The 24,071-nt window shown below is 42.0% G+C and overlaps 3 protein-coding genes, 1 long non-coding RNA gene and 1 pseudogene across 7 annotated transcripts; 1 reads left to right on the forward strand and 4 right to left on the reverse strand.

The window, feature by feature from the left end:
* The first annotated feature begins 1,246 nt into the window (after nucleotides 1-1,246).
* LOC102714584 lies at nucleotides 1,247-2,476 on the forward strand. The gene is made up of 3 exons (XM_040527379.1): nucleotides 1,247-1,779; nucleotides 1,861-2,000; nucleotides 2,119-2,476. Exons 1-3 carry the CDS (start codon nucleotides 1,446-1,448, stop codon nucleotides 2,284-2,286), a joined length of 642 nt encoding a protein of 213 aa, XP_040383313.1. The 5' UTR covers nucleotides 1,247-1,445; the 3' UTR covers nucleotides 2,287-2,476.
* Nucleotides 2,477-3,749: 1,273 nt separating this feature from the next.
* LOC107304979 lies at nucleotides 3,750-4,540 on the reverse strand. The gene is made up of 3 exons (XR_001551037.1): nucleotides 4,225-4,540; nucleotides 4,060-4,139; nucleotides 3,750-3,981 (listed from the first exon to the last, which is right to left on the reverse strand). It is a non-coding gene; the product is annotated as an uncharacterized LOC107304979 (long non-coding RNA).
* Nucleotides 4,541-5,125: 585 nt separating this feature from the next.
* Nucleotides 5,126-6,316, reverse strand: LOC107304892 (annotated as a pseudogene).
* Nucleotides 6,317-14,602: 8,286 nt separating this feature from the next.
* On the reverse strand, nucleotides 14,603-20,987 carry LOC102704082 (cyclin-D2-1). 4 transcript variants are annotated; one of them, XM_040527558.1, is made up of 10 exons: nucleotides 20,926-20,987; nucleotides 20,662-20,739; nucleotides 20,498-20,572; nucleotides 19,732-19,815; nucleotides 18,223-18,698; nucleotides 17,911-17,997; nucleotides 16,561-16,656; nucleotides 16,247-16,448; nucleotides 16,033-16,163; nucleotides 14,603-15,597 (listed from the first exon to the last, which is right to left on the reverse strand). In XM_040527558.1, exons 5-10 carry the CDS (start codon nucleotides 18,532-18,534, stop codon nucleotides 15,427-15,429), a joined length of 999 nt encoding a protein of 332 aa, XP_040383492.1. In that variant the 5' UTR covers nucleotides 18,535-18,698; nucleotides 19,732-19,815; nucleotides 20,498-20,572; nucleotides 20,662-20,739; nucleotides 20,926-20,987; the 3' UTR covers nucleotides 14,603-15,426. The 4 variants fall into 4 exon arrangements, with proteins under 4 accessions (XP_040383492.1, XP_040383491.1, XP_040383490.1 ...); XM_040527557.1 differs by having other exon boundaries at nucleotides 16,247-16,451; XM_040527556.1 differs by having other exon boundaries at nucleotides 16,561-16,659.
* A 575-nt stretch (nucleotides 20,988-21,562) lies between these two features.
* LOC102704360 (protein PLASTID REDOX INSENSITIVE 2, chloroplastic) lies at nucleotides 21,563-23,464 on the reverse strand. The gene is made up of 3 exons (XM_006660531.2): nucleotides 23,175-23,464; nucleotides 22,956-23,057; nucleotides 21,563-21,904 (listed from the first exon to the last, which is right to left on the reverse strand). The coding sequence occupies exons 1-3, from the start codon at nucleotides 23,400-23,402 to the stop codon at nucleotides 21,716-21,718; spliced, it is 519 nt and encodes a 172-aa protein (XP_006660594.1). The 5' UTR covers nucleotides 23,403-23,464; the 3' UTR covers nucleotides 21,563-21,715.
* Between the last annotated feature and the right edge of the window lie 607 nt (nucleotides 23,465-24,071).

The following is a 24,071-nucleotide window of genomic DNA, read 5'->3' on the forward strand; positions in this document are numbered from 1 at the left end:
TATGACATGCTAACAAAATGAATGAGTCATTTAGGCTTTCTTGTGTGAGTCAGAATAACTCCCTACAAAATTATTAAATCAACTAGATAATTTATAAAACCAGAAAAACGCTTCTTGATGAAGATGTGACAATAGCAATAGTTTTCCTGGTCATATCTATATGGAGGTTTTTTTTTCCAAAGTTTAAACTAATCATATGGAATTCTTTTAAAATTCATGCGCTCTAAAGGTACCTTTAACACAAAGTTTCTCAGGGAGCTCTATAAATATTGGCATATTCTACATATGAACATACAGCATATATTTCAAACCTAATACTTAACAAAATAAGAAAATGGTTACACCATTCATATGACTCTGTCCATCGTAACTTATAACATGAGTGGCTCTCTTAGCTTACTATAGGCATGCTTCACAGGTCATTTAATGACGATACTTTTGAAAACAACCTTCTATATAAAAAAATTAAAATACTCCTTAAATCCATTTTTTTATTTTCTGAATTTTTAACTTATTCGCTTGTAATCTATAATCCATCCCCAACAATCTAAAATAAATGGGGATGTCATAAATATTTTGAAGCTATTCATTGGACATGACATTTAACCATTTCTCTTATAAAAAATAAGTGTAAATGCATACACATAATTTATGGCTAAAGCATCCTTAATAGTAAAACAACTCAACAAAAGTACAAACTTTTCTTAATAATATGAATGATCAAACAAATCAACCACATTAAATATTTATGTTTGACCAAAAGGATATTTTAATGCAGAGTAAATTTCACAATACTACATTTATTATAATCTAAGTTACAGAAAACCACAAAGGTTTTGGCATACGATGAAAAACCCAAATATTATGGTTCAATAGTTTCATAAAATCACAATATTAACCAATTTAACCTAGTATTATAACAAAATAAAAATAATTAACGTTAGGTGGTTGCAACTTGCATATGATCCGTCAAATAACTTATAAACCTAACACAATTTTACATGCAATTTTATACCTCATATTTAACAAAAATATGGTTTTATGAAACCATATAAGCATAAGTTATGTGCCACGTACAAAAAAAAATCATGTGATTTTCTGAAACCTTGTCAACCTAATACATATGGTTTAGTGAAATTTACTCGATAATATAACTGTAACGGGTCTTGGTTCGGTAATTAACCCGGATCCAAAACCAAAGCCTCAGTCCCAAAAGCTCCACTAAAATATGAATGAGAGCCGCCTCCTCTCCTCCCCCACATTACCCCCGCTCCTTCACCACATTTAACGCCTTCGCCTCAAAACGGCAGCCGCATGACCTCCTCCTCTTCACTCCCAAGAACTCGCACCACCACCACCCCGGCGGCGGCGTAGCGGTAAGCTTGAACCGGCGGGCGCAAGAGGAGGCGAGAAAGGGCGGAGGCGGGAGCCCACCGGAGGGAGAGATGGGCAACTGCCAGGCGGCGGAGGCGGCGGCGGTCGTCATCCAGCACCCCGGCGGGAAGGTGGAGCGGCTGTACTGGCCCACCACCGCCGCCGACGTCATGCGGACCAACCCGGGCCACTACGTCGCCCTCGTCATCCTCCGCATCTCCGCGGATAAGGCGGCGGCCGGTGACGCCCCGGCAGCAGCAGCGGCCTCCGCCGGCGCGGGGGGCAAGGACAAACCTGCCGCCGGAGGAGGCGGAGGCGGCGGCGCCAAGATCACCAGGGTCAAGCTCCTCAAGCCCAAGGACACGCTGCTCCTCGGCCAGGTCTACCGCCTCATCACCTCGCAAGGTTGGCCGCCTCGTTTCTTGCGCTTTTGGATATATGTTCGCCGTTTTCTGCTGCGGCAATCTGAATGCTCTGGCTGCGCAGAGGTGACGAAGGCGCTGCGGGCGAGGAAGAACGAGAAGATGCGGCGGTGCGAGGCCATCAGGCAGCAGCACGAGCAGCTCCGGCGCGGCGACCCGCTCGCCGACGTAGCCGAGGAGGAGGAGAGCGCCTGCGACGATCAGGTCACCGTCCCCGCATTTCTTCCCCCTCCCCCTCTCCCTTCTTCTCATGTAAAAGTTCCACCTTGCAAGAAGCTAGCTGCAGCCGCTGACGCCTCCGAGTTTGTTTCCGCCGCCACAGGACGGGAAGAGGGAGACGAAGGACCGGCACCGGAGCACCGGCGCGCCGGCGGCGGTGGGCGGCAGAGGCCGGCACTGGCGGCCGTCGCTGCAGAGCATCTCCGAGGCCGCCGGCCAGAGCGGCGGCGGCGGCAGCAGCAGCAGCATCTCTGAATCCGCCGCAAGCTGATTCCCTGTTTGTGCTGTACCATCTGGTTTTCTTTTCTTCTTTTGGTTTCTTGTTTTTATTTTTCTTTCCTTTTATTCCTTAGTATAAAGTGCTTGGAAGTTGGAATTACCTCCAAAAAAAAAGCAGAAAAAATTGTAAATCAGAGTATTCAGAGCAGGATCAATAGGAAGGAAGCTTGTTTCATCTCTCATGTAAAACTTGAACTTCAGTGTGCAGTTGGGTTCAGTTTGCAATTTCTGCAGTTTTACATCAACATAAAAGAAATTTTAGAAAGCATCCAAATCCTATTCCATCAACATAAAGGAACTCAGAAAGTTCCCAAATCCTATTCCATCAACACACTGTTACTAATCATTACCATTATGTTGCAGAATTTGCAAAAATTTTCAATTGGGTAAAGTGGTTTGCAACTCTGCAGTTTAGTTTTACATCGACCGAAAAGATATTCAGAAAACATCCAAATCCTATTCCATCAGCATACTACCACTACTCATTACCATTGTTTTCCCAAATTTATCAGATTTTTCACTCTGAAATCTTTAGCAACATCCAAGATACTAACAATACAATCTTCATCTAGAATTCGCGTCGTCCGAGGCAACTCGGTTTTGAATTCCAGGAAACTCACTGCCAGATCAGGTGCCGGGAACATGCAATCCAGTGTTCCAGTGTAAAATACTCGGCAGACGAGGACAACACTGCTGGTTCTGAAAATGTTCAGAGTCCCACTTGGAGGTCCTGGCGATGCCAGCCCGGATCAGGCCGCCGTCCATGGTGTGCCAGTGGAGCTCCAGCGAGCCTCGCCGTCGAGCCGAAGCGACGCGACACCCCGCACGTGTGGCATCGTCGGCGCCTCTCGCTCCGGTGGGGCGTCCACTGCCGTCGTCCTGGGATTCAGTGCTGCTGTCCTGCAGGCTGCACGAGGTGTCAGCCTGAATTTGGAAGAACAGAGCTGAGCTGAGCTAATAGAGTATTGTTCACAGTACAGTGATGCAGATCCATAGGCAATGGCCAGTGATCTTGTCTAGTTTAGCGTAGTTTAGTTTAGCAGGTGACTTCTGAAGATAGTATAGTATTTGAGAAGTTCTGTATCACTATCTCAGCATATTGTTGTTGTCAGTTATGCAATGCGCCATCTAGGTGACAAAATTATCTTCAGTTAGATATCCAGCTCGTAAATTCTGTGCCTGGTCCCTCAGATGCTTCAGATCCAGATCTTACAGAGCAAATGGTGGGGATTAATTTGATAATTTGGCCTGTGATCCATGCATCTCGGCTCATGATTATGGAAGAGGCAAAAGCCTGATCAGTAGTGTGCGTGCGTGCTCAAAAGGCAGGGCAGAGTATCATTGTTCAGATTTCAGAAAGTCTGAACTTTTTGACCAACAAATTAAACTGGTGCTGGAATTAGCAAAGAGAATATATTTTAACTTAGTGAACAATATGAAGACTGAACATGGGAGGAATAAACTCAACAGCACAAGAGGCTATAAGTGACAGCATAATGGTGAGGCTTAATCAGATGAAATGTTAAAGTTGAACATAGCTAACATTAGAAGTAGGAACAACAACACTTAAAAGCCTCTTTACACCTCCATCAATAACAAAAGCTGCTATTAATCATAGTTGACAATGAACTTGGCATATTGCCCCCTGTCTGAGGAAGTCATTTGTGCATTTTGTAATCTTTGAATCCTGCATTACCAACGTAAACTAGTGAACCATTGTAACATCGTATTCTTGAAGTGTGGATAATTTAAGAGAACAGCTTACATCAGTTACATGGAGCCCTTGTTCTTTCGAGACTCAACGGTTGATTTCACTTGGTAAGGTCGAAGTCTGGCTCACAGAACCTGAAATCATAATAATTACAGTAAGTACAAGAATGTAATGGGACAACAATAAGAGAACGCAAGGGTACAAGTCATAACATCAGACCTGAGCCCATTCTGAAAACAAACAAGCTTTTTTTTTTTTTTGACAAAGGCAACACTGCCCTGCTTTTTCATTAAAGCAACGGTAAGCGTAAACAGTTTGGGGCACCGGGATTACCGGTTATACAGGGGCATACATCCAACAAGTGTCAACTCAAGCAAAACATAAACCTCCAAAAGAAACACCACACAGCCTACATGCTAGAACAAAAGCAAACTAAGGCTAGAAATGAAAAAAGACAACGATCCTTTTTTGCAGCATCAGGTAGAACTAAATCTTGCACCCTGAAGATTTCTGGAGCAGCGTTGGAGTTCAGAAATCCAAGTGTCCAAAGTCTCCTTTTCTTCCTCCATCAGCAATAGCCTCCACTGCAACAGACAGCAGATCATACGGAAAGGAATGGTATGAAGGAACTTAACCAAAATATATCTAAAAATCATGTCATTTTTAATTGACCAGAGTTGCCAACAGCAGGCAGCCAACAAACACAAACGAACTCGAGGGAATTTAGAGCAATAAGGCCAAAAAGAGCAGACAAGGAAATCTGAAAAATTGACGGTGATTCTGTCCCAACTTAAGGCATCTTTACAAACATTCCACAGAAAAACTGCCATAGGACAATGAAAGAAAATGTGAGAAGCATCTTCTATAAGATTACAGAGCTGGCAATTGACAGACCCCTCCCAACCCATCTTTCTCAACTGTGCCGCAGATTGAATCTTGTTTTTCCAGGCTAACCACAGAAAGTGTTTGAGTTTAAGAGGTAAAGGAGATTTCCAAAGCGTTTGCATCTCTGTATCAACTATCCCTCTAAAAGTTAGCCAATTATACATACCTCTAGTTGAAAATTTCTTTTTATTCTCAGCAGCCCAAACTAATTCATCCTTAGTTCCAACTCTCACATTTAACAACTGGCTAGAAACTGTGTTGCACAACTCTTGCCACTGATCCAGATCAGCTTGACTGAAGGCTCTTCTTCAATCTGGTGATTACGTGATTCACATATACTAGCAAAATTTGCAGTTCTTATTGCTACATTGCAATCAGTACGACATACCATGGCCAATATATCACGTGCCATCCGGCATTGAAGAACATCAGGCTCACCTTCAGAGAGACCCGGCACTAGCAAGTACTGAACTAGTTCAGTCATTGGTCGCTCAGTAATTGGGTTTTCATAAAGACAGTAATATCTCAACCAATCATCATTTCTATTCTCAGAAGTACAGTAATTAGTATCTTCCACCTTGCCAGAATATTCATTGAAGAGCCTGAGCAATAAATCATGCATACAACGAAATGTAATCTACATCAGTGCGTGGGTTAACATGAAGTTTGGTGTGTTCCAGACAGTACGAAGGATCGACAATCATGACCATATAGAAATATAAGCAACAGAGTTTCCAGCATGTTTTACTACTGAAGAGGTGAGACCCTCCGTCTACTTAGAACACTTCATTGACTTCTCCATGATTTTGTCAAGCTCATCCAGCCCCACTTGAATAATCTGGTCAAGTAAAATGAGTTCCATATCTTACGACAAACAAGCTCTGGTTTGCACAGTGCAAGTTCCATGTCTGGATATGTACTTTGACACCTGTAGCTACTGAATCACCAACAAATTCATCATCCAGTATAATACTAAAACCTTGTCAGAAAGACCCTAATCTTTAATAGCTCGCAACATAACACCAGTCAATTCTCCTGCATTGCAAGAAGGATCTACTTCACGAAATGTGATGATCTTCTTCCCTCTCCCATTCATTGTCAATATAAAAAACATTCAGGCACAACTGCACAAGAAGGCCAAGAGTGGATCATAGTGCCACACATGAGCATTCAAGAAAACCCGACTGCATAAAGCAGATAACTTATCCTCCAGCTTAGCCTTTTGCTTGTTAAACAGTTGGAAAAAATCACCAAACATGCTGTTGTTCGATGGCGTCTTGACCATATAATTCAATCAAGGAACACATTTCCTAAACCTATCATTGTACATCATCAGTGGAAGATATCCACGCATTGCCATTGTCTGGATGATTCCATTTGACCCATTCTGATCAATCTCAGAATTCTTCAGATTTGTGCCAGTAGAGAGAGAGAGAGAGGGAGAGAGAGAATATGGCGGGAAATGTTTTCCCCGTTTTGCGCCGCTTCACCATCTGGGTCACTTTACCTTTTGTGTGGGCCCCACCATCCAGAGAAGATAGCCCATGACAAAAAGGTTGAAAGTTTGAAGCCCATTTAACCGTTCTTTGATTCGGCCCACTACGCAGGTTCTTGTATATAGTCTATAGATCATCAAATTTCTGACCATTGTTCTCTAATAAAATTCCGATCAAATATTTAGATTTGCCATAAATCACAGCTCTTCCTAAATTTCTATCGAAAATAAATCTATTGTTGTATTCATGTGATTCCTGCATGCACTCTGCACAAGAATATGTATTTATGTGAGGTGTTTTGCTCTAGTCCAATAAAAAGTATCTCGAGGGAGAAAAATTGCAAAGATGCTATCTCTTTATATCACCTACCATCGTTGGCAGGTGGGCCGCTTCCTCGTAGTTGCAAAGTAAGATTAGCTACAAGTGATCTAACCATTTATGTTTGAAGATGTGGTAACAAAGGAAAAGTTTCATTTTGAAACATAAAGTTCCGTTGAAAATGATCCCGGTCTCTCTCTAAACCTTGTAGTATTTTCTGGCTTTATTAAAAGTCGGGCTTCGGCCTTTATCAAAAAAAAAAGTTCTGTTGAAAATCAAGATTTTTCTATCGTATTTAGAAAGGGGTAATTTTGACTAAATATAATTTGGAAAAGAGGAGATGGAAGGGAATTGCTTTTGTAATTGTGGCGAACCAATACAACATATCTTCTTTGATTACCAAATAGCAAGATTTATGTGGAATGTTGTTTTATCACATTTGGGATTTTACAGCCTATGTGTGTTGCTAATTTTTTTTTTGTAATTGGCTAAATGGGGTTCAACCTGGGCTTAAAAAACCATCTTTTCGTAGACTTTGTAGCACTATGTTGGGCGGTTTGACTTCGTTGGGACTATGTATTCTTTAATGTCTCCAAATTTAACTCCTCATTAAACATAGGTAATCTTTAGAGGAACATACTAGGTTCGGTAATAATCATTGTTGATTAAATAAGGTAACAGGAAATTGGTGAAGAAAGGATGCAAGTTATTGGAAGTGACTGTCTTGGAACTCTTTTCAAAGTCGGGATGATACCTAAGAGGAGATTGGAAGCTTAGTTATGCTTTGTTTGGTCTTTGGATTTGGAGTGAATTTTGGTTGTTATGTCCTTTTGTATTAGGGTCATGCATGTTTAAAAGCGCACGTTTTGTTTGTGGTGTGTGGAAACTGGAAACCTTAGTTGTTTATGGCCGTGTACATCCATGTTGGATGAAAAATGAGTGATCTAACTATGCTAAGAAAATGTACCCCAATACGTATATTACTTGTGTTGTTTTTAATGATAGGAATGGATTGTAAGTTGTTGCAAATAGTCAGCTCATTTTTTCATTTTTTGTTTATGCTTATAAGCCAAAATTTAAAATATTAACTTTAAATTTGGAATTGATTTTGAGGTTTTCTAACCGAAGTTTATTTTTCAGCATTATCTTTTAGATCACAAAGAATACATATATTAAAATTTTACTCATAAACTATTTTTTATTTACAAATATATTGTTTGGTTTTTTCTATAAAAAACTTAAACAATCACTCCTAAGAACAAGTTCATAGTATAACCAACTACTAGCTCTAATTCGTCTATAGCTAATCTAATAGCCAACTTATACAACAGCTACCTAAAAAACATATATCACCATGTTCCACATGTCATACGCACATTGTGTATTAGAGTTTGTGCTGCAGCTGGCTATAAATTAGTAGCTCACTTCTTTTCTCTCTCCTCTTTTGTCACCTTAAAATATATTTACAATTGGCTTATAGCATACTATTGTACCTGCTCTAGTAGCAGACTGTCATGCATCTCTGGAAATCAGAAGACTGACAATATTAGGGGTTGTTTAGATGGGGCTAAACTTTTTAGCCCTATGTCACATCGGATGTTTGGACACTAATTTGAAGTATTAAATATAGACTAATAAAAAAACTAACTTTATAAATGAGTGGTAATCTGCAAGACAAATTTTTTAAGCCTAATTAATCCATAATTAGAGCATGTTTACTGTAGCATCACATAGGCTAATCATGGATTAATTAGGCTCAATAGATTCGTCTCGTAAATTAGTCCAAGATTATGGATGAGTTTTATTAATATATATGTTTACTATTTATAATAAACGTCCAAATATTCGATGGATAAGAGGCTAGACTTTAGCCCCTTATACGCTCTGTCCATGCAGAAACACACACACCCTGACCCTGACACAGCCCTGCACCGGCGAGAGGCAGTCTCACTTTTAAAATTCTCACTGCACAAGGAGGCAGTAGTGAGGCACTCCTGCATCAGTGGGCGGTCAAACACGTACGTACCTACTTCATCGATATTCTTCCTATTTTTCGTTTCGTCCCTGTTTAGAAGTTAAAATTTTAATTTTTAAATTTAACTTTTTTAGGTTTTACAGTAATTATTTTTCAGTTTTAATTTATAGATTAATATATATATATATATATATATATATAAAAAGTTACGGTGAGTTACAACTCACGGGCTGCTCCGTGAGTCGGTGTCCAAAAACATATCAAATCAGCTCTAAATTTCGATTTATATGACTCACTATTCTTTGTATCAAAATCTTGTAGCACGTAATTTTTTTTATTTTTAGAGATTTTTAAGTATTTATTTGAGATTTTTAAAAATAACTATACTATATTAATAAAATAATCCATGTGTTATGTATCATTTTTACAAATTATTTTTTATAAATATATCGTAAAACAATCACTCCCATCGATCGTGACACGGGCGGCCGGCTTGCTTTCACGCTGCCCGGCGACTGGCCGGCGTGCCGAAACCTGTAGATCTCTCACGCACGGCATGCATGCAACTCGAGACTAGAGTCACCGGTGTTCTCGCGTGCTGTTGGCTTCTGATCGAAAGAACATGCCCCCCCCCCCCCCCCCCCCACCCCCCGGGTTCGTCGGCCGGCGCCGTAGGATTCTCGCTCGCAATGGATTCTTTCGTCGTCGTGATCGTTTGCTTCGCTTCCGTGACTGACGTGATCATGGAGCACGTTGAACGAATTAACGTCTGAGTAGACAAGGGCAGTACTCACTCACCAATCAATTTGGTTAGAGGTTGTGTAGATGGAGCTAAACTTTTTAGCCATATGTGTCACGTCGGATGTTTGGACACTAATTTAAAGTATTAAACATAGACTAATAAAAAAACTAATTTTATAAATGTGTGGTAATCCGCGAGACAAAATTTTTAAGCCTAATTAATCCATAATTAGAGCATGTTTACTGTAGCATCACATAGGTTAATCATGGATTAATTAGGCTCAATAGATTCATCTTGTGAATTAGTCCAAGATTATGAATGGGTTTAATTAATAGTCTATATTTACTATTTATAATAAACGTCCAAACATTCGATGAGACAAGGGACTAATCATTAGAATTAGATTTTTAGAGGGCCAGTCAGTTCATGGGCCATCTGAAACCTTTTTCCTTGGAAGAAAATATGGGAAGAGCTGATTTATGCCACTCACAGGCAGATCTAAACTCTAAAATTACATTGTCGGGGCAAGTGACTTTCAGTGAAACATATGGCTAAACTGCTTACGGTAGAAGAAATATCAATATATCATACCTGATTAGTTATGACACCACATAAGTATGCTATAATGCTAGTGTAACAAATTGGATTTAGACGATGCTGGTAGACCGTTGGTCTTTGACTCAACGGTCTACGTAAACCACCGAGATTTTAAGGGGAGAAAAAAATATGAACTTCAAATTGTAAAGTTGGAACGAATCAAACTCAAGAGTTACTGATTTAATTTGCATGCACCAACAAATCTACCATTACTAAATCTAAACGGCCAAACTAAATACACTCAACACTCTCTTCTTACATTTTGGTAGGCTCATTCTGATCTGATTAGCGTGCATTACGCGCCACATTATATATGATCTCTCTGCATCACCGGACACCGGTGGATCCTTTCGCTGCCCTGCTGAGATGGATCGATCTGCCCCCACAGGCCATCGATCAAGGCCTCTTCGGCCTTTAACCCCTCTAATGGCAGCTAGTCTTAGAGACAGGGCTGGCCCTAGGGGGTCGAGAGGTGTGGCCGCTGTGGGCTCTAAATTTTAGAGGCACCTACCCCCTAAATTTGTACTCACTCTGTCAAAAAAAACTAATTCTATGGTTTCCGTGTCCAACGTTTGATCATCTATTTTATTTAAAAAATTTTAAAAAATTAGAAAAAAATTAGTCACACGTAAAGTAGTATTCATGATTTATCATCTAATAAAAACAAAAATATCAATCACAAAAAGATGGAGAGTCAAAAATTATATGTAAAAAGTGAAAAATTGGTTTATTTTGGGACGGAGGGAGTAGGTAACATATATAATACTTTCTATATAAAAAATATTTTTTGAATGTAATTTAAATGTTTACGACGATAATTCATATATACAAAGTATACATTTCTATAAATTACTATTATATAGTATGATAGAGGTTTACTCCTCCCGTCCCAAAATAAACCAATTTTTTGTGATTGATATTTTTGTTTTTATTAGATGATAAATCATGAATAGTACTTTACGTGTTACTAATTTTTTTCCTAATTTCCTGAATTTTTTTCAAATAAGACGGATGGTTAAATATTGGACACGGAAACCGAAGAATAAATTTTTTTTTGACAGAGAGAGTATACGTGTGTGTGTGTGTGAGGAGAGATGAGAGCGAGTGTGTGCGAGTGATAGAAAGGTGGACGAAAAGCAAAGCGATCGAGAGCTTAGCCACACTACAAGCTTACTAGCTAGCTAGCGATCGTGCCGTGCGTGGTGGGCGGCCTCTCGCTGCGCGATCGATGAGGTGATGATTGAGACGACGGATCGAGACAGTGCAGTGTGCAGACGAGCTAGCTGATCAATCGAGCGCGCTACGTGCGTGCGTGCGTATCACCGTATACATATACGCTCCTAGCTAGCTAGCTATAGCTGCTTAATTAGACAGACCAGCCCGGCCGGCCGGTTGCCTTTTTCGTTTTTTTTTCCTCTTTTGGTGATGATTTTCTGCTGCTGCTTTCCATGATTAGGGTTTGATGACGGAGAGACGTAATGGGTGGCCGTAACCGTAATACGACGACGTCGTGGTCGACGGCTGTGGCTGTCTCCTGGTAGGTGTCTGGTTTCTGCACTGTACATGTCTTGGTTGTATATTTGGGGGTATAGTAACGATAATGCGAAGTACGGCCACCTAACCGACGATGCACGTATATGATGTACATGCATGGTGAACGGTGAATGATCATAATGTTTGTAATTTGCGCTAATACAGCATCGATGAGTCGTTAGATTACCGTTGTAACTTATGATCTTATTTATTTAATAATAAAGTAATTTTATCATATTTGAAAATGTAATGAAAAGTGTCATATTTTCTTAGTAAAACTACAATATTAGATATACCAAAACTTTATGTGAAAACTCTGGTATTCATGTACTTTATCAAAAACCGGAAAATATCTTTTATCAATAACTATAAATAGGCGTTCAAATTACATACAAAGACCAATCTTTTTGTTAAGCATTTTATTTATTTGTTACTCCTTCTAACATTTTTTAAGACGTTGGCTAGTTCATTTTTGAACTAGCCAAGGTCTTATATTTGTAAGTGGAGGGAGTACAAGAATAACGTTAGCATTTTCATGCTAAAAGAGTGGTTACATTGGCAACGTCGCTCCTTATTATGCGATGGTGGCCAAAAGAGTGTGAAAAACCCATAGCAAAATAAAGCGAGCGCCCATGGATGGATGCTGCAACGTGCAACCGATGGGGGCGGGCGGGTGCCTCCCCACGCCAAAAGAAAACACCGCCCCTCTCCAAATATTCTCCTCTATCATGCCAACTTTTGACCATTCTCAGGGACCCTCCCTCCTCTCCTCCACCACCACCACCACCATCACCACGACACCATCACCAGCAGCAGCAGCAGCAGCAGCAGAAAATGCTCCATCCATCCATCGATCACATTCACCACCAGCAGCAACAGCAGCTGCTGCAGTAGCAGCAGAGAGTATGCATCCATCAGCCAAGATCGATTCGATCCAGTCGTGTAGTGGTACGACGGACAGGCTCGTCGTGGTCGATCGATCGATCTCATCTACGAGCTATGACTGATGAGGTGAAAGCAAAGGCAGCAAGCGAGCACACGTACGTACTGCCAGGTCCAAAAAAAGATTGGGAGTGCCCCTTCTTTTCATCTTTTGCAGCCAGAGGGGAAGGACATGGGCATGCAATGCAATGCAGCCTCACCCTGAAAGCAAAGATCATCTTCAGATCAGCTAGCTGCTGCATGACTGCATGGCTCTAGGCTAGCTAGCACATTGTTGTTTGTCTGATGGGCAGATCCTATATATCATTAGTGAATCTAATGCTCATGTTAAGAGTCTTTGAGAGCAAAGTCTGAGAGATTTCAGGCATGTCTTGGTGGTCTGTCTGGAAAAAGAAGTGTTTGCATGCAAAAGATGAGGATTAGCCACATTGCTGCAATCTGGGGTACCGCTCTTTCTTCGTCCTTTGTCTTTTGGGGTCTCTCGTTATCTCATACATGGGATTCCAAAGCTGCCTTGCTACTGGTGCATGGCTTTTGAAAGTGCAATGTTGAATCAGTAAAGGTTGTGCTGTGAAAGGTGGATCTCCTTGCAGCTAGCTGTAACATTGGACTCTCTACTCCTGAGCTGGCAGCATCGGGTCAATCTCGGCCGTCTGATTGGATATCGATGCGACATTCTTGTACCTAGACCGTCCAAAAATTCTATTGGAGGAGAAAGATATCCAAAACAATATACAAAGAGAGGGGAGAAAAACAAATTTCCTCCCAAAGCTGATGAGAAGCACATTTGTAAGGCTTCAAAGTTGCTTTCTTTCCTCTTTTCTGAAAGATGATTTTTTCCATTTCACCCTCCTAGAAAGACTTCCCAAGATCTAACCCCAGCCAAAAGGCAGCTGCAGAATTGCAACCATCTCTATAGTATGTACCACTCAGCTGTCTGAGGCCAGACTTTCACTATTCTGCCATTTGGAGAAGAAAGAAATAAAGAAGAAGAAAAAATAAATCAAAAGAGGGTCCTATATATATGCTGAGTGCATTAGCACTAGAATGAAAGATTGCAAGGCTTGGAGATCTGTGGTGGGGGCTCCATGGTGATGGCCTCATTTGTTCATTAATGAGGGGAAAGCATGGCATGGCCTGTCACAGATCAAACATGGCATGCAGCACTCCATGCCATGGTCATATGACTTAGATGTGTGCCTATGGTCATGTCACACACACACACACACAGCTTGCAAGAAGAATTTACTTCTAGCTCGTGGAAAACTCCCTACCTTCCAGAAACATTGAAAAGAGGGATCAAAAGATATGACAAAACTATCCCTGTTAATGGTCACCTCCTCCAATGATTCCTGAATGCCACTACTATTGACCACTATTGTAAAATGCTTGAGTAGCCATGATATGTGGATTACTATATTGTTCCTCCTAGGTGGCTGGGGCTGCATACATAGAGTGGTACCCTGCATTATCACCACCTTGTGGATATATATATTTTTATACTGATCAGATCAAACTGCAACAACTCTGCAAGTGCAGCTTAGATGTCTGAGCTATCCAGTTAGAGATCAACCTTTGTAATGAAAGCACAAAAAGAAACTATTCTCCCATTCAGAAGGAAGTTCAGAGTGTTGGGAATTATAATCTGGATGTTGTCTCAGTTGTCTAATTGGCAAGCACATACTATTACATTAGCAAAATGACTGTTTCATTCTATTTGTTTAGATGGTAGAGAATATAAATCTATGTTGTATAACATAAAATGCTAGTGAGGAGTGAGGACAGTATTATACTGAATTAGCACTCTGAATGATTCAGTGGAGAATTCTTGTTGGAAAGGGAGAATATCAGCTGCAGTGCGTGTCTACTTCCGACAGCTTTGAGCAGGTGGTGAATGCCTAACCTACCATCACTAGGCTTCAAGCAATCATGTGAGGTGGCATAGTTACTTGTTTGACAATTTGGATTCATTTGCAGGGCAATTCAAAGTGCCAGACTATCCCTTTGCTTTCTTGGAGAAGTTTACATTGTAGAATGACTGACAGTAAGTACAGCTTCAAAAACAGAAATTGAGAAACAGAAGGAACATACACACTAGCAAAGCACATGAACTCTCTTCTCATGATTTTTTTTTCAGGCCAATTTAACTGGCAAAGTGTTTATTTATGCAAGAAAAAAAAAAGGGTACAAATGGGAACAGATAGCAAGGGCCCCCAAAAGCCTCATGCTTGGACACTGTTAGCCCGGAGATGGACAAATATTTCACTCCAGAGCATCACACTAGGGCATGCATGTGCCTCCCAGTACACCATGCCCCCCCTCTCTCTCCTCATCTTCAGTAACATCAACAAAATACAAACAAACCACTCGGAAACAAACAAATTTCCCCCTCATGAATATGAACAGAACTTGGCAGGGAGAAGGCCTACACCTTTGACAGGAGATTTGACCCATTCCTTGACCACATCATTTAACCCCTACCATCTCACTTCCTGCAATGCAATGTGCATTGCAAATGCATTGCATTGCGATCCTTTTCTTCTTCTTCTCCATGGCATCGCTCACCAAGGTAATCAATGCATTCTCTGCAATCTTGCATTGGGGGGTGAAGACTGAAGTGTGAAGACCCACAGAGTGTAGCACAAAAAAACACAAATGTTTATCTCTCTGTCTGTCTCTCTGTCTTTCCCTCCTCGCCTCCATATTTTTCACTTCCTCACAGACTGGCAGTAGCAGAGGCTGCCATGCCATGATGGCAAAGATCAATAGGGCCAAGCAGGGAGAGCCCCCACAAAGGTGTAAAGAAGCCCCAAAAGAAGAGAACAAATGGGAAAAAGAATCACAAGAACACAACAACCGGAAGAAATCAAACCCTGTTAATCTGCAAAAAAACCCCATCATGTAAAATAATTTTCTCTATCTACTGAGACCTCTCATGTGCCTGGTGGTGACCTCTTCCTCCTCTTGGCTGGGGGAGGTGAGGAGGAATTACAGGACAGGCCCTCATCTGAGAACAGGTTAACTGCTGCTGCTGCTGCTGCTGACCTCTGTACATTTCCAATCACCAGCTGCTGCATTAGTTGATAGCAGCTGCTGATCCCTTCCTATAGGACAAAAGAACATGTCGAAAACTAACGGTTAGGCCTTGTTTAGTTCCCAAAAAATTTTCCCAAAAACATCACATCAAACTTTTGGACATTTAAATTGAGCATTAAACATAGATGAATCAAAAACCTAATTGCACAGTTGTGGAAAAAATCTTAAGACGAATCTTTTAAGTCTAATTAGGACATGATTAGCCATAAGTGCTACAGTAACCAACATATGCTAATGATGGATTAGTTAGACTCAAAAAATTCGTCTCGCGGTTTCCAGCCGGAATGAAATTTGTTTTTTCATTCGTGTCCAAAAATCTCTTCCGACATCCGATTAAACGTTCGACGTGATGTTTTTGCCAAAAAATTTTGGCAACTAAACACCACCTTAATTCAGTTCAGATATCAGAACTAGCCATGGTGCTGAATTTACAGTGTTGTTACCTCTGCAAGGCCAATGCACCAATTGACTGCAAGCTCAGGGTTCAAGGATGCGAGCGACGGCGTCTCACCGGTAGCGCACAGCACCGCGGCAGCGGCCATTGACGAAGGGCAGTGATCCAAGAACTCAATGTCTGAATTTGCATTTTGCAGCATTGCATTAGAAATGTCCTGCAGCTCAAGATCACCCAACAAGCATTTATATATTTTCTTTTACCATGTATTGTAGCTAAAACCATTTGTGTGGCTCGGGCAATTAGGTATCTTGTGTGCTTCCCTCTCGGATCGACCTTACAAGCGAAGAAATCGATGAATGTGAAAGGCGTAATCGATCGGAGCCTCCAATTGAGCGCCGTTAGGACGAGAAGCTCCATTCGACAGATCGTCTGTGGCTCAAAAACATACCTTGTGCATTCTACCTGCTGCCAATGTACAATGCACATTCAGCTCTGATGATTGGAATTCGATCAACACATATCACAAACACCTATAACAATACAAGTAGTAGTAATGTAGTACTTCAGTACTTGCCTGTAGGTCAAGAAGGGAGGGAACTAGGGTTTCCTCCATCTTGGCAGCCAGTGAGAGGCAGGCCACAGCTAGCAACTGCATTGCCCATCCTTGATCCTGCTGCATTGAGGGGGGAAAGCAGAGACACTGCAATTAATAGTTGAAGCAAGGATCCAGAAAGAAAGGACAGATAATGTACTATGTTCTTGTAGACCTACACCACCTAATCTCCTGTTCTTTTATTGGGAATACGTAAAATCAAATCTTTCAATTCAGAAACACTTAGGTGTAGTACCATGAAGATTTCATAAAAGATCTTGAAGTGGCAAAAACACATGAATAGTCATTTTTCCAGACAAGTAGATGTACGCATTGACTGTAGACTATATACATCAAGAGGGCCCTCAGCAGGGTCAGGGGGCATTAGGATCAACAAAGATCAGCCACTGTTACATATGGGCACTGTAGTGAATATTTTCATAGGTGCTACCAAGCTTTTAACTTCCTTTAGACTCAATAAAGGTTGTTGAGATCTTCAGTCATGTCGGCATTTGGATAATCCTATTTATCCATGACCACTTCGGATTAATCCTTGGAGAGCCTCAGGGAGTGACGTCAGCATTCTGAGTCCATGCTTCCACAGTGAACCCACATTGTGCATAGCAGCTGTTAATTTTACTAAACAGGTCCCAAGGGCTTGTGTTCAAAAACAGCATCACAAGGCAACAATAAGTCAGAAAAATAATGGTGCCCATTTCAGCCAAGGCTGGTGGTGCATATGGCTTGGTGCAGAGAGAGAGATACTTTGCAGCTTACAGCTAGCTTGCAGTTTGTTCTTTTCTTTGGGCCTGATAAACTACTACTACACCCCACCATGCATGCACAGTCACTGAGAAGATGCCCTCACACCTTGACAGTCCAAACACTATCCCCATAGGCTATAGAATTAATAGAGGTTGTGGTGCAAGGGGCAAAGCACAATGATAAGGCCTGTTCCACAAACAAAGCTTTAATTAGCCATGCAACTAAAGCTAAAAGACCACGATGTGTCTTGAGTGCATAAACAAGTCCCTGCAGCAGCTGCCCCCTTAATTCCATGTAGGGGGTAAAATGGTCAATCAGTGGGCTAATTGATTACTCTGAGGACAACAACTTCCAAATCTTTTCTTTTTTAGGCCAGCATCAGCATTGCACTTGTGCATCAGTTTCCCACTGATGCCCCCAACAGCTACCATACACAAGTACTCCTCTTTGCTCATATTAAACAGATGATGCAGATGAAAACTGTAATCTTTCATAGGCTGTGCTCATATTATATAGTAATTAATGAACTAACACTGCGGCGGCGGCGGCCGGCGGCGGCGAGCTTACCGGCAGATGGCGGAGGGAGAGGAACCGGTCCATGTAGTTTACGGCGAGGTAGGCCGTCAAGGGAAGGAATCCATAGTATTCTTGCACCTGAGGAGGAAGAAGAGATAGTAACGGTATAAGTTAAGCTAGCTTCACCTTGATGATTACGAGGTTAGATTGCAAAGCAGTTGATTAAGCTAGCTTTAGTGTATGTGCAGGCAGGATAGGTATTGGAAACAATCAACACAAGCTGAGAACTTGAGAAGCATGCATCCATGGAGCTCATCAAGCTAGCTAAGCTGGCTTTGCTAGCTAATCGGCCGTATAGATCACCTTGAGAATCCACGAGACCGACTCGGCCCGGGCCGCCGGGTCGATGGACCGGGAGCGCAGGCGGTCGGGGTAGTCCGACCGCGGCGAGTACTCGGCCTCGCCGCCAATGAGCTCCGCGATGGACGCGGCCGAGCGATCCTCGCCGCCGGCGCCGGAGCAGCACTCGCCGCCGCCGTACTCCGCGGTGCATGTGCTGCTGGCGATGGTGGTCGCAGCGACGGCGTCCAAGAAGGCGGCGCCGGCGTCCTCGGCGCACAGGAGGTCGTACTGCGGCGGCGGCGGGGACGACGCGTCGTCGTCGTCGACCGGCATCGGTCGGTCGATCGATCCCGGCCTGGTGGGGCCGGCCGCACGTCACGTCACTGGCGGGCGGCCATTGCCGCTGCTGTCGCCGACCGGCGTCCGGTGCCCCGTCGTCGAGGTGGGCGGCGTAGTGGAGGAGGTGGAGCAGCAGCAGCGGGTGAGGTAGTGGAAGACTGATAAGATGGTGGCAGTTTGGTAGAGAAGTAGCAAGCGTGAGCTATGTGGGTGCACACGGGAATATTATATATAATACGTGCTGGTACATAGCTAGCTACCAAAGTGTATCCATGTATTATGATGTGTCATGTGTGTGTAAGTGATTATGATTATTGGATTATTTCCAAACCAGAAAAAATAGATCTTTCTCTGACTGGTAAGTAGGGAATGATTGGTGAAAGGGAGAGAAAAAAATCCGCTCCACCGAGCTCGCCCGCATGGTAATAAGCTGTTTAGATCATCCTAACAAATTATCTAAATTTAATCATCCATATTTTAATTTGGATGATCATCTAAAACAGTTTCATCCTTTATATCTTTTTTACTCCAGCAGATCATCTATATATGACATCCTCTCTATTTTTTTAGAGAATAGAGGGAAATAGAGGGAGAACATTCAAATATAGAGTTTCTCTCTAAATATGGATGACATCTTAAAAAAAAGATGAGATGGATGTTCTGCTGAAGCTCAATCTTTACTTTTTTATTCTCTATTTTTAGGATAGATAATGAGATAGATAAACCGTTGAAAATGTTTTTATGGATAACTCATGTAATCATATACGGAGTACGTGAAATTCGTACGTCAAGAATAGACCTTATTCGAAATCATATGTCTCGCCTTGAGGACCTTGAATCATGATAAACCTATGAAAAAGTAAGAGGCTGACATGTGGGGCCACGCACGACGGGCGAGCTACCTAGCTAGGGACAGGTGGTGTGGCCTGGCAACATGATTGGAAGGTCACGGATGGTCAAGATCCACTCGAGCCAGGGTGCGATCCGATCTGATCCATCTGTTGGGGTTGTCGATCAGTGCAAGGGTTGCATGCAGTGTGTGATCAGGACAGGAGGAAGGGGATAGATGGTAAGGCACAGGAACGCCCGCTTTTACGTCGTGGGATTTGGGGTATGTATGTCAGGGCCAGGTGCGTGTGTGTGCAATTGCTTGGAAAAATAATGGCAGCACTTGGGGCAGCAGGGACGTACCTTATATTCCTCACGGATTTTGTATGGGCGACGCCGCTGCATTTTTGCCTGACAGATCGTGTATGTTTGCATACCCTCTTCTGCCTATGCACAAGAGAGTATATATGTCAAATGTACGAGATTGCTTGGTTTGGTTTGCAACTATTAGCATTTTGGCAATATGTGTGTGGTGCAGGTAAGCTATGGTAGCAAACCAAACATGGCTAAGTTGTTGCTCCAAAATTCTGATAGGGCATGTTTTGGATTTAAACCAAACTATCTGATCGCTGTCAAAATATATAAATATGTGCTAGTCAGGTGCCCATAATTTTAGAAAAATCGAGCGTTTACAAACTTTGACAAATAATTAAACAATATACTCCCTCATAAATGTTTTACGTCATTAAGTTTTTTATACACGTTTGACTATTCATTAAGTTTTTTATACATGTTTGACTATTCGTCTTATTAAAAAAATTAAATATGTAAAGCTATATATACATATGCATAAAAGTATATTTAACAATAAATAAAATGATATAAAAATAATTAATAATTATATAAATTTTGGAAATAAGACGAATAGTCAAATATGTATAAAAAATCAACATCGTCGAACATTTAAGAACATAGGGAATATATGTCTAATGATTTGTAGCTGTTGATACTATAATATGAAAGAAATCAATGATAAAGAAAATTATGTTGTATATAGTATAGAAAACTTGTTTTTGGGACAGGGAAAGTAATTGGTAAAGAACACTAGTTGTAAACTTGTCGTGCCTACCTAGCAGCTTAGCTGGTTTTCTGTGTAGCAGTGTAGGCAGAAGTCGTCACATACTCACATACCACGTATGATACCCTGTAGTTCACAGGGAGTGTGTGTTAGCTTGTTTGCAAAATGCACATTTCCTGTGGGAACATTAACTTCTTGGACCCCTCATCACGTACCAAGAATGACCAGAATCCATCGACAGTGCATCTCCACAAGCGAGCAATCCATCGTTCCGGGTATCCCCAGCCATCGATCTGACGATAAACGGCTATCAGACAAAGAGAAGAAGAGTAGTAACAACAGTCCATCGCCTACAGTGACAGTGCATGATCCATATATATGAGAAGAGATGTGCAGTGCAGATAGTGCAGTGAGACAGAAGAGGAAACAAAGATGATGGAAAAAACAGAGCAGAGGGGGGCCATGGCTAGGGCTATTACCTATTACACCTTGATGGAGATGAATCCAAGCTGCCATTAGAGGCGCTCACGGGTCGCATCACTCCAGCATCAGTCAGTGGCAATGCCAACCACAACCACAACCACCATAACTCACCGATCGGAGACGGCCGGGAGCTGGCCGGCAGGAGGCAGCAGTACGTACACAGCCCCCACAAGAGCCCTCTTCCCTACATGGCACCAGCACTAGCCTCCACCATGGCTTCACTTCACCGCATCCTCCTTTGCTCCATTGAATGAACTGCACAGCTTGCCTCCCCCCTCCTCCTGCAAGCCTGCAGAGCCATGGCAGATCGGCAGGCAAAGGTGTTGACCTGATCAGCATTGCTAGGGTTAGGGGGGGAGTTAAGTGCTCACCTGTGTAGGATGTCATTGCTGGTGGCAGTTCTTACGCCGCAGCAGCAAGTTGGGTGGCGCCACCTGTTGAGGGTGCCTGACCTGCAGCATGAGGAAATGATCAAGTTGTGATACTTGACAGTGGCGGTGTTAAAGGCAAAGAATGTTGCCCGCCACATTGGAAGACAATAGCCGTGACTGAAAATTTAAGGTTCAGACATCAGAGAACAGCCACATGCCCACAACATGTTCACACTAGCTCACAAAATTATCACACACTTATCAAAGATCGATCGGGTGAGAAGATATGATAAATGTGTTGTATAAGTTCAGGATTGATAACATAATAGTCTAGATTCAAGCCTCTACTCAAAACACCAAAACTAGTGATACATCCGCTGATACAACAAACAGAACAATAGAGGGGGAATTAGGCCTAGTATTCTCCGGTCCACGCCTTCCAGTCCTTGTCAATATTCTTCTCGGCCCATGCAATCGCTGCGCGAGCAGCTTGAGGTGCCCCAGGAAGCCCTCTCTCTTTGATCTCACCCTTCATATCCAAGAATGGGTGAACTAGGAGCGTCCCAGGTCCGCAATAATCATGTTCCAAGAAAGTTCCTAAAATCTGTAAGTGGGGAAAAATGTTAGTGCTAAACCAGATTTTAATTCCTGTAAAAGGGATCACTCAAATGTAATGGTATAACATTTAATACCAAAGTAGGCCTAAACAATCTCCAGACATAAATGCCTGTACATGGCCTAACTGTATCACAGTGACAGACTGACAGGATTCAAGGAGATTTCAGACTGACATTAGACTGTATCGATGAATAAAATTGAGAACACAGTAACATAATTCAAGCTAAAAATTCTTATTCTTGCAGAGGGATTTCTAGATTCCTATGACTAATTGTTGTTCTCAAGGTACACATATAACTTGCATAGTGTCCTGAATATATAAAGATGCTTCATAACTCATAACTTTTCCTGCAAAACAGGATCCTTCAGGATGTGCATAAACTTCGACTATCTCTTGTTTTTAGCAATATCAGGCCCAAAATACAAGTGTACAATACAAAAATGTGTTGCATCCGTAAGACAGTAGGTTCTAATTTACCAATCTTCATTTCCCAATTAATCTGGGGGCATATCTGTTCTAGTGTCATCTCACTCACTAATTTCCTAGTCCTGATCCCCTTTGTTATCTCAATGCCAGTTTCGATCTATCATCTATCAACGGCATTGCCAGCATAACCCATTTTCACTGGTGTTGACGCTGACGCCATATCAATTCCAGCTTGATTTATGTGATTCAAATGCCCAAAGAACCCTACGCAGACAATTGCACGGATATTAACTTTTACACAGTGAAAATGTCGAGATTTTTTCTATTCTATACTCAAATTTATACAGTTTTTTTTCAGTCACTAATTCCATGACCATCAATCATACAAGTATGAACTTCCCAAACCAAATTACCAGTTTGTTCCATCCATACTAATTAAATGGTATTTATGAGGGAAACCCACTTTCACCCATATTGACGCAACAAAACTTAAATCAATTATTGAACAACCCTCGCCAATACTACCAAACAGCAGCAGTTAAACTCAAAATACCCAAATCACCCCAGAAGCCGAAATGAATGTACAAGTACAAGGAAACCATGAACTCGCCTCGGTGCAGACGTCGACGATCTCCTCCACATGCTCCCCGAAGTAGTCGTCCTTCTTCTGCTCCAGCCGCCACAACATGTGCTCCTTGAACTTGCTCGTCTCCTGAAACACACAGGGAAAAAAAAGCATGGGTAAAATCAGACAGCTCCGCCGCGGCTAGGCTAGGAGGAAGCTCCAGGATAACACCATCCCAAGATATGGTGGGGGTGAAGCGCTGACCTGGACGGCGAACTCCGGGATGGGGTCCGGGAACTTGTAGTCGTCGTAGCCGGCGTTCTTCGCGCGGCGGCACACGAACTTGGCCGGGCGGCGGCTCCGGAGGTTGCCCCCGGGAACGGGACGCCGCCGTGCGGGGGAGACGAAATTGAGGCGAGAAGACGACGGCGGGGAGAGAGTGAGGAGAGGAGGGTTTAAGGTCGCCGCTGCCGCCCACAGCCTCGCCGCCATTGCTGCTCGGAGCGGAGCGCGAGCTCTCGTCCCCCCGGGCTTATCGGTTCGAGCGGGTTACGCATTCTACGCAGGGTTGCATATTTGCATAGGCATTTCCATTTAGAACGCGGTTTCGGTTTATCCGAGCCGTCCGATCTAAAACGGAAGGCTAGGATTGGCAAAGGGGAGGATAGGATTGGTTTTTATAGTACTCCAGTTCCTATGTTAGGTTGGTCTATGTCAGGCTTCTTTAAATTTTATCAGGTTAAATATATAGAGAAATATGTTAGCATACACAACATCAAAATAGTTTTATTAAGAGAAAATCTAACAAATGTCATTTGTAAATATTTAATTCTAAGAAATACTATTGACAAAGGTGAGTTCTACAAAATGTCCTCGTACAAACAAATTTGTTAAAGAAATGTCATCACCGTTAGGTTCCGTAATTTGTCAAAGAAATGTCATCACCGTTAGGTTCCGTTATAGTATGAACAGTGCATTTAATAGCAAAAGATGGATGGAAACTAACGGCAATAATATTTCTTAAACAAATTGGTTTGTACAATGGCAACTCATATTTATAAATGACATTTCTTATACTTAGATATTTATCAATGATATTTTTAGATTTTCTCTTTTATTAAATACATCATTGAATATATTTTATAGTATGTTTACTCTTTT

The sequence above is a fragment of the Oryza brachyantha genome, chromosome 9, assembly GCF_000231095.2.
Source record: "Oryza brachyantha chromosome 9, ObraRS2, whole genome shotgun sequence".
NCBI lineage: Eukaryota > Viridiplantae > Streptophyta > Magnoliopsida > Poales > Poaceae > Oryza > Oryza brachyantha.

Excerpts from the sequence above, each read along its gene's own strand:
- LOC102714584 (XM_040527379.1), top strand. The coding sequence starts at position 1,446 with ATGGGCAACTGCCAGGCGGCGGAGGCGGCGGCGGTCGTCATCCAGCAC. Across the intron at positions 1,780-1,860 it reads CCGCCTCATCACCTCGCAAG|AGGTGACGAAGGCGCTGCGG; the intron begins GTTGGCCGCCTC and ends CTGGCTGCGCAG. Across the intron at positions 2,001-2,118 it reads AGAGCGCCTGCGACGATCAG|GACGGGAAGAGGGAGACGAA; the intron begins GTCACCGTCCCC and ends CCGCCGCCACAG.
- LOC102704082 (XM_040527555.1), bottom strand. The coding sequence starts at position 18,534 with ATGCCGGTCGACGACGACGACGCGTCGTCCCCGCCGCCGCCGCAGTAC. Across the intron at positions 17,998-18,222 it reads CGGTCTCGTGGATTCTCAAG|GTGCAAGAATACTATGGATT; the intron begins GTGATCTATACG and ends CTTCCTCCTCAG. Across the intron at positions 16,164-16,246 it reads GGTTTTAGCTACAATACATG|ACATTGAGTTCTTGGATCAC; the intron begins GTAAAAGAAAAT and ends ATGCAAATTCAG.
- LOC102704360 (XM_006660531.2), bottom strand. The coding sequence starts at position 23,402 with ATGGCGGCGAGGCTGTGGGCGGCAGCGGCGACCTTAAACCCTCCTCTC. Across the intron at positions 23,058-23,174 it reads TCCCGGAGTTCGCCGTCCAG|GAGACGAGCAAGTTCAAGGA; the intron begins GTCAGCGCTTCA and ends TGTGTGTTTCAG. Across the intron at positions 21,905-22,955 it reads TCGTCGACGTCTGCACCGAG|ATTTTAGGAACTTTCTTGGA; the intron begins GCGAGTTCATGG and ends CCCCACTTACAG.